Source organism: Hyperolius riggenbachi, chromosome 9 (genome assembly GCF_040937935.1).
Source record: "Hyperolius riggenbachi isolate aHypRig1 chromosome 9, aHypRig1.pri, whole genome shotgun sequence".
Lineage (NCBI taxonomy): Eukaryota > Metazoa > Chordata > Amphibia > Anura > Hyperoliidae > Hyperolius > Hyperolius riggenbachi.
In genome coordinates, this window is record NC_090654.1 from 244,906,977 (window position 1) to 244,919,665 (window position 12,689).

At 48.3% G+C, this 12,689-nt stretch overlaps 1 protein-coding gene across 7 annotated transcripts in view; it reads left to right on the top strand.

The window, feature by feature from the left end:
* The window catches only part of SYNE2 (spectrin repeat containing nuclear envelope protein 2), a 573,116-nt gene that overhangs the window by 129,086 nt on the left and 431,341 nt on the right, over positions 1 to 12,689 (top strand). For 5 of the 7 annotated variants that reach the window (XM_068254236.1, XM_068254237.1, XM_068254238.1 and 2 more), the window contains 3 exons: positions 2,646 to 2,810; positions 5,880 to 5,992; positions 8,217 to 8,379. In XM_068254236.1, the coding sequence (XP_068110337.1) occupies positions 2,646 to 2,810; positions 5,880 to 5,992; positions 8,217 to 8,379 (441 nt within the window). Of the gene's footprint in view, positions 1 to 2,645; positions 2,811 to 5,879; positions 5,993 to 6,385; positions 6,424 to 7,405; positions 7,501 to 8,216; positions 8,380 to 12,689 lie in introns of those variants that run through there. The other 2 variants (XM_068254242.1, XM_068254241.1) reach the window with 2 other exon arrangements.

The window sequence follows — 12,689 nt, forward strand, 5'->3', positions numbered from 1 at the left end:
ATGCGTCCGTACCCAGACAGGGGACTTGATGCCAGCCAGCTACACTTCAATGCTCGGTTGAGCCGTGCAAGGAGAATGGTGGAGTGCACATTTGGGATCCTGGTGTCAAAGTGGAGGGTGTTCCACACGCCCATGCTGCTGAAACCGGGCAACGCAGTTGTCGTGGTGAAGGCAGCATGCATCCTCCACAACTTTGTGCGGCAGGAGGAAAGAGAGACTCCGGAACCCCCGAATGTGCTTCCACTAATGCCCCTGCGGAGGTATGCAACCAGGCCAAGGGTAGTGTCACTGCGGAACAGGGACCAACTGAGACTTTATTTTACCACACCACCTGGACGAGGGTGAATGTTTGGTTTTTAATATGTTTTGTTGAAATGTGTTTATTTTGGAGTTTCAAGTTTGAGTGATTTTAAATGTATTAATTTTTTACAATAAATTGATGTATAATAATTGGTCATTGTGTATGTTTTATGTGCACAGGTGGGGTACATCGCAGGTGGGTGGGATACATCACAGGTGGGTGGGATACATCACAGGTGGGGTACAGGTGGGTGGGATACATCACAGGTGGGGTACAGGTGGGTGGGATACATCACAGGTGGGGTACAGGTGGGTGGGATACAACACAGGTGGGTGGGATACATCACAGGTGGGGTAGAGGTGGGTGGGATACAACACAGGTGGGGTACAGTGCAGGTGGGTGGGATACATCACAGGTGGGTGGGATACATCACAGGTGGGTGGGATACAACACAGGTGGGGTACAGGTGGGTGGGATACATCACAGGTGGGGTACAGGTGGGTGGGATACAACACAGGTGGGTGGGATACATCACAGGTGGGGTAGAGGTGGGTGGGATACAACACAGGTGGGGTACAGGTGGGTGGGATACATCACAGGTGGGGTACAGGTGGGTGGGATACATCACAGGTGGGGTACAGGTGGGTGGGATACAACACAGGTGGGTGGGATACATCACAGGTGGGGTAGAGGTGGGTGGGATACAACACAGGTGGGGTACATCGCAGGTGGGTGGGATACATCACAGGTGGGTGGGATACATCACAGGTGGGTGGGATACAACACAGGTGGGGTACAGGTGGGTGGGATACATCACAGGTGGGGTACAGGTGGGTGGGATACAACACAGGTGGGTGGGATACATCACAGGTGGGGTAGAGGTGGGTGGGATACAACACAGGTGGGGTACAGGTGGGTGGGATACATCACAGGTGGGGTACAGGTGGGTGGGATACATCACAGGTGGGGTACAGGTGGGTGGGATACATCACAGGTGGGGTACAGGTGGGTGGGATACATCACAGGTGGGGTACAGGTGGGTGGGGAACAGGTGGGTGGGCCACGGGTGGGTGGGCAACACGTGGGTGACACAAATCCATAGCAAAAGTTGAATACATCACAAGCTTAAACCACAAGCCCCCCCCCCCCCCAAAAAAACTTCTAGTCAACATACCCTCTGTGCCTTGCTGTCTCTTGCTCAAGTTCTCAAAGTCCTCCACATACAGCTTGGCAATTTTTTTCCACAGGCCTCTGCATTTTTTGATGTTGCTGTGGTCCGCATCCCCCTTGTCCCACAGGGCTGGTACCTGCTGCACCTGTAGGATGAGGTCTTCTGATGTGTAGGGCCTCACCCCCTCGCTATCAGACTGATCCTGCTCCATATTGCTGCCAAAGAGCTCCAGCATGAAGTCACTGCTGCTCCACTCTGTGAACGCTGGTGCCATGTGGTCCCCATCCAAAATGGCCACCATACCATAGAGTCTGCATAGGAAGTGTGGTACAACATCCGGTTTTTATAGCCAGTGTGTTGTGCGCTCTCCGGTTCTCATTGGTTTCCATTGGCCGGATGCAACATTCCGGCTCCGGTCCGGATACGTCAGCCGGACCAGCCGGACCAAAAAATAGCGCATGTTGGAACGGACGCCGGAGTCCGGATCCGGAACGGACGCCGGAGTCCGGATCCGGTCCGGCTCCGGTCCGGACGAAACGGACGCATGTGAACGGTCGCATAGACTTTCATTGCTATGCCGTGCGTCCGTTTCGTCCGGTCCGCATGCGGTCCGGCTCCGGCACGGCTCCGGCACGGCGATTCCGGATAGCAACCGCTAATGTGAACCGGGCCTTAATCATTTATAATTGTATGGATAAACCTGGTATATCAAAAGACATGTAACCTGCGCACAGTCTAATCAGGTTCAGACAGGTGCATAAAACAGTGTGCAAGAAAGTGTGGAATGTGCAATATATAACCATTATTAAATGCAGAACAGTGTTAATTCAATCATACATAGGAAAAAAAAATCACACAGTGCAAAGGTAGAAAACTGTTGTATAAAGTGCTAATGGAAAAGTGCTGATGCTGGCAGGTAGCATACATGTGCAATAAAAGTATATATGTACTTCACCCACGTATAGGATAGGGACCAGGAGCAGATCAGGAGCAAGGCGGTATCAGCTATAGGCCAGGATGGACGGGTCTTATAGTTTTGTTACAGTGTGAACTGCTTAATAATTATTTTATTATCTCTAGTATTTCTTTACTTTCTGGTTTCTGTTGCAAGTAATACTTTTGTTGCTGTGATATGTGATCAGTTGATGATGATTATGTGTATTTTGTGTCCAGATTGCACAATGGAAGGAGCAGTTGGACCGTAGTCTGCCGCCTCCTCTGGACGCCATCGAGAGTTGGCTCTCAGAAGTCGAAAATCTGATGTCACAAACGTTGCCTGAATCAGGAAGCCACTATAACAATATATCACTGCTGCAGACCCTGTCTGTCTCCTTCAAGGTACAGTGTCTGTTCTGCAGTCTACCATATAGGAATTTTGTATTTTGCTTTATAGGAGACAATCAGGTTGGATTTCAAACAGGAAATGTATGAAATGACAGTAAAAGATGTGTTAAGATGCTTTGGGGCATATTATAATCTAATAATAATCTGAACATTTGTATAGCGCTTTTCTCCTGTCGGACTCAAAGCGCTCAAGAGCTGCAGCGACTGGGACGCGCTCAAGAGGCCACCCTGCAGTGTTAGGGAGTCTTGCAGCCACTGGGACACGCTCAAGAGGCCACCCTGCAGTGTTAGGGAGTCTTGCCTTGAACTCCTTACTGAATAGGTACTTGACCTAGCCAGGATTCGAACCCTGGTCTTCCATGTCAAAGGCAGAGCCCTTAACCAGTACACTGTTGTATAAAGTGCTAATGGAAAAGCGCTGATACTGGCAGGTAGCATACATTTGCAATATATTATATATATGCAACAGCAAACCGCTCCAGAGTGAGCCTTAGGCCCATATGCAATTAACGTTTTCTCTTGAGTTTTCTCCCAGGAGATAATTTTTCATCTACTTTTTAAAACAACTTTTCAGTACTTTGCAATTGAAAAAGCAGAGCAGTGGAGTCGGCACAAAAAACAACCAACTCCAACTCTCTTATGAAACCTCCGACTCCAGGTACGATTCCTCGACTCTGACTCCACAGCCCTTGCATGGCTATTGAGTGGGTACAAAAATCATTCCACTCCGACACCTCAGTTTATGAAACCTTACACTCCAGGTACCCCAAAATTGCTCCAACTTCTTGACTCCGACTCCACGGCCCTGTGCAAAAGTACCAAAAAGTTGTTGAAACTTACTATAAAAAAAATTTAAAGTATTTTCTCACTTGCTGGTGATTTAAAGAGACACTGAAGCGAGAATAAATCTCGCTTCAGTGCTTATATATAGCAGGTGCATGTGTGCCCCTGCTAAAACGCCGCTATCCCGCGGCTAAACGGGGGTCCCTTCACCCCCAACCCCCCCCTGCAAAATCAACGACGACCAACTCGGTCGTAGATTTTGCTGCTGCTGGAGGCAGAGCTAACTGCTGCAGCCCTGCCTCACAGCGCATCTATCAGCGGCGCATCGCTGCCTCTCCCCCGCCCCTCTCAGTGAAGGAAGACTGAGAGGGGCGGGGGAGAGGCGGAGATACGCGCTGACAGACGCGCGTGGGGCAGGGCTGCGGCAGCTAGCCCTGCCTATATGCGGAAGAGGGGATGCGCTGCACGGAGGGGGATTTAGGGGTTAAGGGACCCCCGTTTAGCCGCGGGATAGCGGCGGTTTAGCAGGGGCACACATGCCCCTGCTATATATAAGAGCTGAAGCGAGATTTATTCTCGCTTCAGACTCTCTTTAAAAGGCGTTTTATTGACAAGGTGCGAAAAAAGCACCTAGGAGATAACTCAAAAGAGAAAAACGTCTGCCAATACAAACCTCCAATCTGCTACAGTGTCGGGGACTCCCTGTACTGTGCCCATGCAGAGGAGGACATAGGGGGACACAAAGGAGCATAGAGGAGGACACAAGGGAGACACAAAGGGATATAGAGGAGGACACAAGGGGGACAGAGTCGGACACATGGGGACACAGCAGAACAGAGGAGGATACAGCGGGGCACAAAGGGACATAGAGGGGGACACAGGAGGACACAAGGGGGCAGCGGAGGACACAGGGAGACATGAGAGGTACAAGGAGTCATGAGGTACAAAGGGGCATAATCCACAAGATGCCCCTTCACCATGGATGCACCAGGTTTAGTATATATATTTTTCCCCTGGTTTTAGTCCTCTAAACCTAGGAGTGTCTTATAGTGAGGAGCGTCTTATAGTCCAAAATATACGGTATATTACGCTGGCGTGTGCAAGGGGGATGGAGCGCTATGTAAAAACATAGCAATAGTAATAACAAAAAATACCTTGGTAATAAAATTGGAGGTGCCCTCAGGGCCTCCTGACTTTCTAGTGCAACAGTGAAAGGTTGCAGCAACTCTTGTCCAAAGAAAAGAGTTTGTAGTGTACGGCGCTTTGCAGGTTGGTATAGAAACCGTATGGTTCAAGGGAGAAGAGGAAGGAAGTGTGTGCAACAACAAATGGCTTTTACTTTGTTTATTTATAATACAAATACAAAATGTTGCTTTATTAATGTATTCTAATGCAAAAAGTTTAATAACAAGTGACACCATATGGAGAAGCTGCCCCACAGCAACACTACATCACATACATACCCACAGCCACCTAAAGCAGATCACCTAACGTGATTGGGGATCCTGTGCAAAAAATCCTCAAGGTGGATATACAAGAGTTCCATATTAGGGGGTGAGCATGCCGGGAAGACCCGACATGTTTCGCTGGCTACTACCAGCTTTTTCAAGGGGCGTAACTATAAGGTCAGTTCCCAGATAAGTATAGACCTACTTCTTACAGAGCCTAAGGAATTACATGTGAAAGGTTATTACATTTTGCATTCCAGCGGTTCTGGAAGTGTGTTTAGCTATCAGCGACAACAAAGCAGAGCCGAGACAAGGTCCTCCAGCACCCAAGGCTGAGACACGAAAGTGCGCACCTCCATTCCTCACACCCGTCACACACTGATTGCTATTAGACTCAGAGGCGCCCCAGTGCCCCCAACCCCGCAACACTTTAATTTCTAGTCATCTGGCTTGCAGTCACTGCCATGGATCCCCTTTTCTTATTTCTCTCTGCTTCAAACACAATAGGGAAATTATAGCTGAGTGAGTTGTGCGCCCCCTCCTACACTGCGCCCTGAGGCTGGAGCCTCTCTCACCTCGGCCTGGCCCTGCAACAAAGATAATATATTTGGCAGTGATGCATTGTGGGACACCTCTGAGCTCACTCCAACCTGAATAAGCGGAAATACCTACTGTCTTGCAGAGCATTTTAGTAAGGAGGCTTTTTGATCCCTTTCAGCCCCTTACACGCTCCTGGGAGTTCTGGCTCACCATGAGCTTGCTGGGTAATCTGTAACTGCATTTTTGAGGCCACACATTGCTTTGTCAGTGACTCTTGCTGTATTTTCTCCAGGCTCTCATGGTTCGCTCTGCCGGATACTTGGAGAGTCTGAGATCATTTAAGAATGTAGACGATAATGGAGTCGTTCTTGTGCCAGCTGATAAGACGGAGGAGATGAAAACCAGGTATGAGCAATGCTTTATGGCATAAATTGTTATCCGTTTTCTGCCTCATTTGTACTATGTCAGCCTGTTTTTATTGTATCAGTGAATGGAGCGATGATGAATGCCTTTAATAATACGGAAAGGAAATAAAATAAAAGTACAAAGCAGAACTTTACTTCCACCTTTATAAATGATTTCTACAAACACATTTGCCTTAAAGAGGAACTTTAATCAAGAACTGAACTTCATCCCAGTTAGTAGCTGATACCTCCTTTCCCATGAGAAATCTTTACCTTTTCTCGAGTAGATCACCATGGGGTCTGTGTGGCTGATATTGTGGTGAAACCCCTCCCACAGTGTGATGTCATGACAGTTTCCTTTCTATGAACCTAGCTGCATTGTGGGAAATAACAGCCAACTGCCAAGCAACCAGTATCTCCCTCTGTGCATATGTATACCTATAAAAATAAAAACATTTTAGCCTATTGCATTGCTATTGGGTGTGGGGGATATATAATAGGATATAAATAATAGCAGTTGGTGCTGTCTTTTTTTTTTCATGTCTGCCAATAGTAAAGATGATGATGTGCAGGCTGATTGTGGATCCAACAATATGAACGAATTACATGGCAGATATCAATCATTTCTTGATTTCTCTTCTATGTTTAACTTCTCATTTTGCAATCTATTGATTTATTCCCCCCCCCCCCCCCCCCCACACACACTATTTTTCAGTAAAGTTCCTATTGAAATGAGCATAGTCTTTCCTACAGAGGGAATGGATGGAAGGAGGATACAATACACTGGACATGAAATTCAGTTTCAGCAGGTTGCTCTTCCTCCAAGCTGGGTTGGTTGCAGATACTGGCGGAAGCCCACACAGACACGCAATCATTACCATCTCCAATAATTTGCGACCAGCTGATGCAACTGTCTGTAAAATCCATCCAACATTTGACTTCTGTAACCATTGCTTGTAAACATTCCCCTCCCCCAAAACACAAACAGTCAGCTGGAACAAATATTTTAGCCAACTGCTTTTCACTTTTCCCCTCCTTTTCTTTTCTTTCTTTTCCTTTATTTTCGATTCACCCAAAAAGTCTACAGAAAACGTTGCAATGCGTATAATTATCACTTTTATTTTTCATTTTTGATTCCCCAAAGATCTTACATTGAATACTAGATGGGCAATAGTACCTGAGGCTGCCCATCTATGCTCTGTGGTTAGCACAGGTTCTACTGCGTCTTATATGCCCAATACAGGCAGTGCCCGACTTATGAATGCCGCCGATACAAACCACTGAACCTGCAATGTCAGGGACTCCCTGTATTGTCGCTGTGTCTCCTCCGCTTCCTCCTTATGTTTTCCTCCGCTCCCCCTGATTAAATGAAAGCAGTGGCAGCACGGCTCACATCGTCCATTGGAGCTCTCCACTCCCCTAGCGCCAGATTCTTCTGATGATGCGATCATTGATGGAGCAGCGAGAAAGAGGGGAGGTCTCTGAATGCCGTGGGCTCCGATGGATTAGGTAAGCCGTAATACCGCTGCTGTCATTTATTCCGGAGACAGAAGGGGACATGTGGAGGACAGAGGAGGACATGTGGAGGACAGAGGAGGACATGTGGAGGACAGAGGAGGACATGTGGAGGACAGAGGAGGACATGTGGAGGACAGAGGAGGACATGTGGAGGACAGAGGAGGACATGTGGAGGACAGAGGAGGACATGTGGAGGACAGAGGAGGACATGTGGAGGACAGAGGAGGACATGTGGAGGACAGAGGAGGACATGTGGAGGACAGAGGAGGGCATGTGGAGGACAGAGGAGGGCATGTGGAGGACAGAGGAGGGCATGTGGAGGACAGAGGAGGACATGTGGAGGACAGAGGAGGACATGTGGAGGACAGAGGGGGACATGTGGAGGACAGAGGGGGACATGTGGAGGACAGAAGGGGACATGTGGAGGACAGAAGGGGACATATGGAGGACAGAAGGGGACATATGGAGGACAGAAGGGGACATATGGGGGACAGAAGAGGACACATGGGGGACACAGGAGGGCACCATATGGGGAGAACATCTAATGACACTCCTATACCATGGACACACCACATTTTATAAAAAATTAAAAAAAATGCATACAGGGGATTAAATTAAAATTGTGTATGGACCCTTAGTTCAGTCACTTTTTATGGCACTACTGTACAGGCTGTAATCTAGTATACATCTGTGCACTCGCTTTGTAGGATGGAGAAAATATTGGCTGCAAACTTCAGTGTTCTTGTGGATTACCGCTGCTCGGGACATTGTATCCTCGCCCTGCTGGAAGAAGGGTGGCCTAAACTGAAAGCCTGGAGGGGGAAATATCTATCCCAAGAAGCAGCGGAGGCCTTCCTTGCTGATTACAACGTGAGTCACAACTAACACTGATGCAATAGGTCACCACTTGTAGATATCTAGAAACCATACATTATTTTGTTTCTGTGTGATCTCTATAGCTATTCCCTTTTCCTGCCGCCTTCATCTCTTTAGCTCTGGGGGGGGGGGGGGGGAGCTCCTAATGAAACAAACGATTGAAGCAAACTAATGAAATAAACTTTAATAATAAACAGTTTTATTTTATGCTTAGATCTACTTTTTAAGCTTTAATTGTTTTATTGTTTTTGCTCAATGACACATTCATTGAAGTATGCTGAAGCTAAAATCAATGAACAATTGACCCTTTTTATATAGTTTCTGCTCTTAGAAGCCATTTTCTGCTAGGAAAGTGTTTTATAGTTGGAACTTCTTATCAGTGAGGGTCACACTGTAGTCACTTCCTGTCTGAGCCAGGACTGAGTCAGCCACTTACATACCTGATATTTAACTCTTTCAGACAGAGAAAGAAAAAAAGGAACACAGCATAGTTATTTGTGTGCTTGGCACTGTACAAACCCATGTCGATCTCATCATGTCACACGTCACCTCGGGTATCCTTTAAAATAAATCAGACCCTAGAGCTCCTAGTGTCTGATTCTCGGATGCTAGGGGGAGAATCGCCAACTACAGAAGATGCATCCAGACTTGGAGAGCAGATGGAGCTACTCCTCTCTATCCGCTGTGCTAGTCTGCTGGGGGGGATGGGGGTTCAGAGGGTCGGGGGCAGGGGCGTTGCTAGCCCCAAAGATCAGTGGCACGTGCCACGGATCTATTCTGGGGTGCCACGGATGTCCCCCAGGCAGAGTCAGAGCTGTGGATCCTCTAGGGGGGCGAAATGGAAGCTGTGGTGCCTCAATGGTGGGCATGCTGGGAGCTCTGATGCATCAATGGACCAGCATAGCCAGCACAGAAGCCAAGTCACACTATTCATGTTTACGTAGCACTGTCTGTGATATGCTGCACTTATGTATTTATTGTATTAATAGCCACTTTCCCCTCCACTACAGTATATCTACGTCAGCTGTTGCACCCTCCAAGCCACAGCGACATAGATATACTGACCTGGCTGCAGCCCTGCTGTGCACGGTCGGGTGCTCTTTAGAGTGCACCCTCCGGCACTGTCAGCTGCAATACTAATTGGTGGAAGGGAACATGTTCCCTTTTGGCCAATTAGTCCACCCCCCTCCCATGAATGATCGCTGCAGTAGTGAACTGCAGCGATCCTTCATCTGTCCCCCTCGGCGCACAAATAGTTAATAAAAATGCACAAGCAAGCAGCCACACTCACCTACCTCGTTCCTGCGACGATCCTGAAGCCTGATCCTCCGATCACCGCGCTGAAGTCAGCCGCATATTGCCGGTAATCCGGGTCCCGGCTTGATGACGTCATCAAGCAGGGACCCGGGTTACTTGCAATATGCGGCTGACTGCAGAGCGGTGATCGGAGGATCAGGCTTCAGGATAGTCGCAGGACCGAGGTAAGTGAGTGTGGCTGCTTGCTTGCGCATTTTTTTTAAACTATCTCTGCATGGAGGGGGCTGCCTGATGGGGGGGGGGGCGGACATCTGGCTATAGATTCTTGGGGGGAGGGGAGGGAGATATGCAAAGGGGGGCATGCATGTTTACTGGGGGACATATGAGTAACCAAGGGGAGGGGGGGTTTACAAATTTTGCGCATCTGGGCACCTGGGGGGGGGGGGCATACCTTAATACTGGGGGCACATTTGGCTATAATGGGGGGGAGCGCTAATCCTGGGGGTACATCTGGCCATAATGGGGGTAATCCTGATCTGGGGACACATCTGGCTATAAAGAGGGGCACTATTCCTGAGGGTGCATCTGTCAATCTATTCTGGGGGTGGCAAACACAGGGCACTCATCTGGCTATGCTGGGGGGCTGATATTGGGGACACATCTGGCTATACTGGGGGGGGGGGATGGGGTGATACTGGGGACACATCTGGATATCTATACTGGGGCGACTTTAGCTGGTGGCACAGTTTTTATGTCGGGGGGGGGGGGGGGAGCTCCTAATGAAACAAACGATTGAAGCAAACTAATGAAATAAACTTTAATAATAAACAGTTTTATTTTATGCTTAGATCTACTTTTTAAGTTTTAATTGTTTTATTGTTTTTGCTCAATGACACATTCATTGAAGTATGCTGAAGCTAAAATCAATGAACAATTGACCCTTTTTATATAGTTTCTGCTCTTAGAAGCCATTTTCTGCTAGGAAAGTGTTTTATAGTTGGAATTTCTTATCAGTGAGGGTCACACTGTAGTCACTTCCTGTCTGAGCCAGGACTGAGTCAGCCACTTACATACCTGATATTTAACTCTTTCAGGCAGAGAAAGAAAAAAAGGAACACAGCATAGTTATTTGTGTGCTTGGCACTGTACAAACCCATGTCGATCTCATCATGTCACACGTCACCTCGGGTATCCTTTAAAATAAATCAGACCCTAGAGCTCCTAGTGTCTGATTCTCGGATGCTAGGGGGAGAATCGCCAACTACAGAAGATGCATCCAGACTTGGAGAGCAGATGGAGCTACTCCTCTCTATCCGCTGTGCTAGTCTGCTGGGGGGGATGGGGGTTCAGAGGGTCGGGGGCAGGGGCGTTGCTAGCCCCAAAGATCAGTGGCACGTGCCACGGATCTATTCTGGGGTGCCACGGATGTCCCCCAGGCAGAGTCAGAGCTGTGGATCCTCTAGGGGGGCGAAATGGAAGCTGTGGTGCCTCAATGGTGGGCATGCTGGGAGCTCTGATGCATCAATGGACCAGCGTAGCCAGCACAGAAGCCAAGTCACACTATTCATGTTTACGTAGCACTGTCTGTGATATGCTGCACTTATGTATTTATTGTATTAATAGCCACTTTCCCCTCCACTACAGTATATCTACGTCAGCTGTTGCACCCTCCAAGCCACAGCGACGTAGATATACTGACCTGGCTGCAGCCCTGCTGTGCACGGTCGGGTGCTCTTTAGAGTGCACCCTCCGGCACTGTCAGCTGCAATACTAATTGGTGGAAGGGAACATGTTCCCTTTTGGCCAATTAGTCCACCCCCCTCCCATGAATGATCGCTGCAGTAGTGAACTGCAGCGATCCTTCATCTGTCCCCCTCGGCGCACAAATAGTTAATAAAAATGCACAAGCAAGCAGCCACACTCACCTACCTCGTTCCTGCGACGATCCTGAAGCCTGATCCTCCGATCACCGCGCTGAAGTCAGCCGCATATTGCCGGTAATCCGGGTCCCGGCTTGATGACGTCATCAAGCAGGGACCCGGGTTACTTGCAATATGCGGCTGACTGCAGAGCGGTGATCGGAGGATCAGGCTTCAGGATAGTCGCAGGACCGAGGTAAGTGAGTGTGGCTGCTTGCTTGCACATTTTTTTTAAACTATCTCTGCATGGAGGGGGCTGCCTGATGGGGGGGGGGGGGGGCGGACATCTGGCTATAGATTCTTGGGGGGAGGGGAGGGAGATATGCAAAGGGGGGCATACATGTTTACTGGGGGACATATGAGTAACCAAGGTGAGGGGGGGTTTACAAATTTTGCGCATCTGGGCACCTGGGGGGGGGGGGGCATACCTTAATACTGGGGGCACATTTGGCTACTATAATGGGGGGGAGCGCTAATCCTGGGGGTACATCTGGCCATAATGGGGGTAATCCTGATCTGGGGACACATCTGGCTATAAAGAGGGGCACTATTCCTGAGGGTGCATCTGTCAATCTATTCTGGGGGTGGCAAACACAGGGCACTCATCTGGCTATGCTGGGGGGCTGATATTGGGGACACATCTGGCTATACTGGGGGGGGGGGATGGGGTGATACTGGGGACACATCTGGATATCTATACTGGGGCGACTTTAGCTGGTGGCACAGTTTTTATGTCGGGGGGGGGGGGGAGCTCCTAATGAAACAAACGATTGAAGCAAACTAATGAAATAAACTTTAATAATAAACAGTTTTATTTTATGCTTAGATCTACTTTTTAAGTTTTAATTGTTTTATTGTTTTTGCTCAATGACACATTCATTGAAGTATGCTGAAGCTAAAATCAATGAACAATTGACCCTTTTTATATAGTTTCTGCTCTTAGAAGCCATTTTCTGCTAGGAAAGTGTTTTATAGTTGGAATTTCTTATCAGTGAGGGTCACACTGTAGTCACTTCCTGTCTGAGCCAGGACTGAGTCAGCCACTTACATACCTGATATTTAACTCTTTCAGGCAGAGAAAGAAAAAAAGGAACACAGCATAGTTATTTGTGTGCTTGGCACTGTACA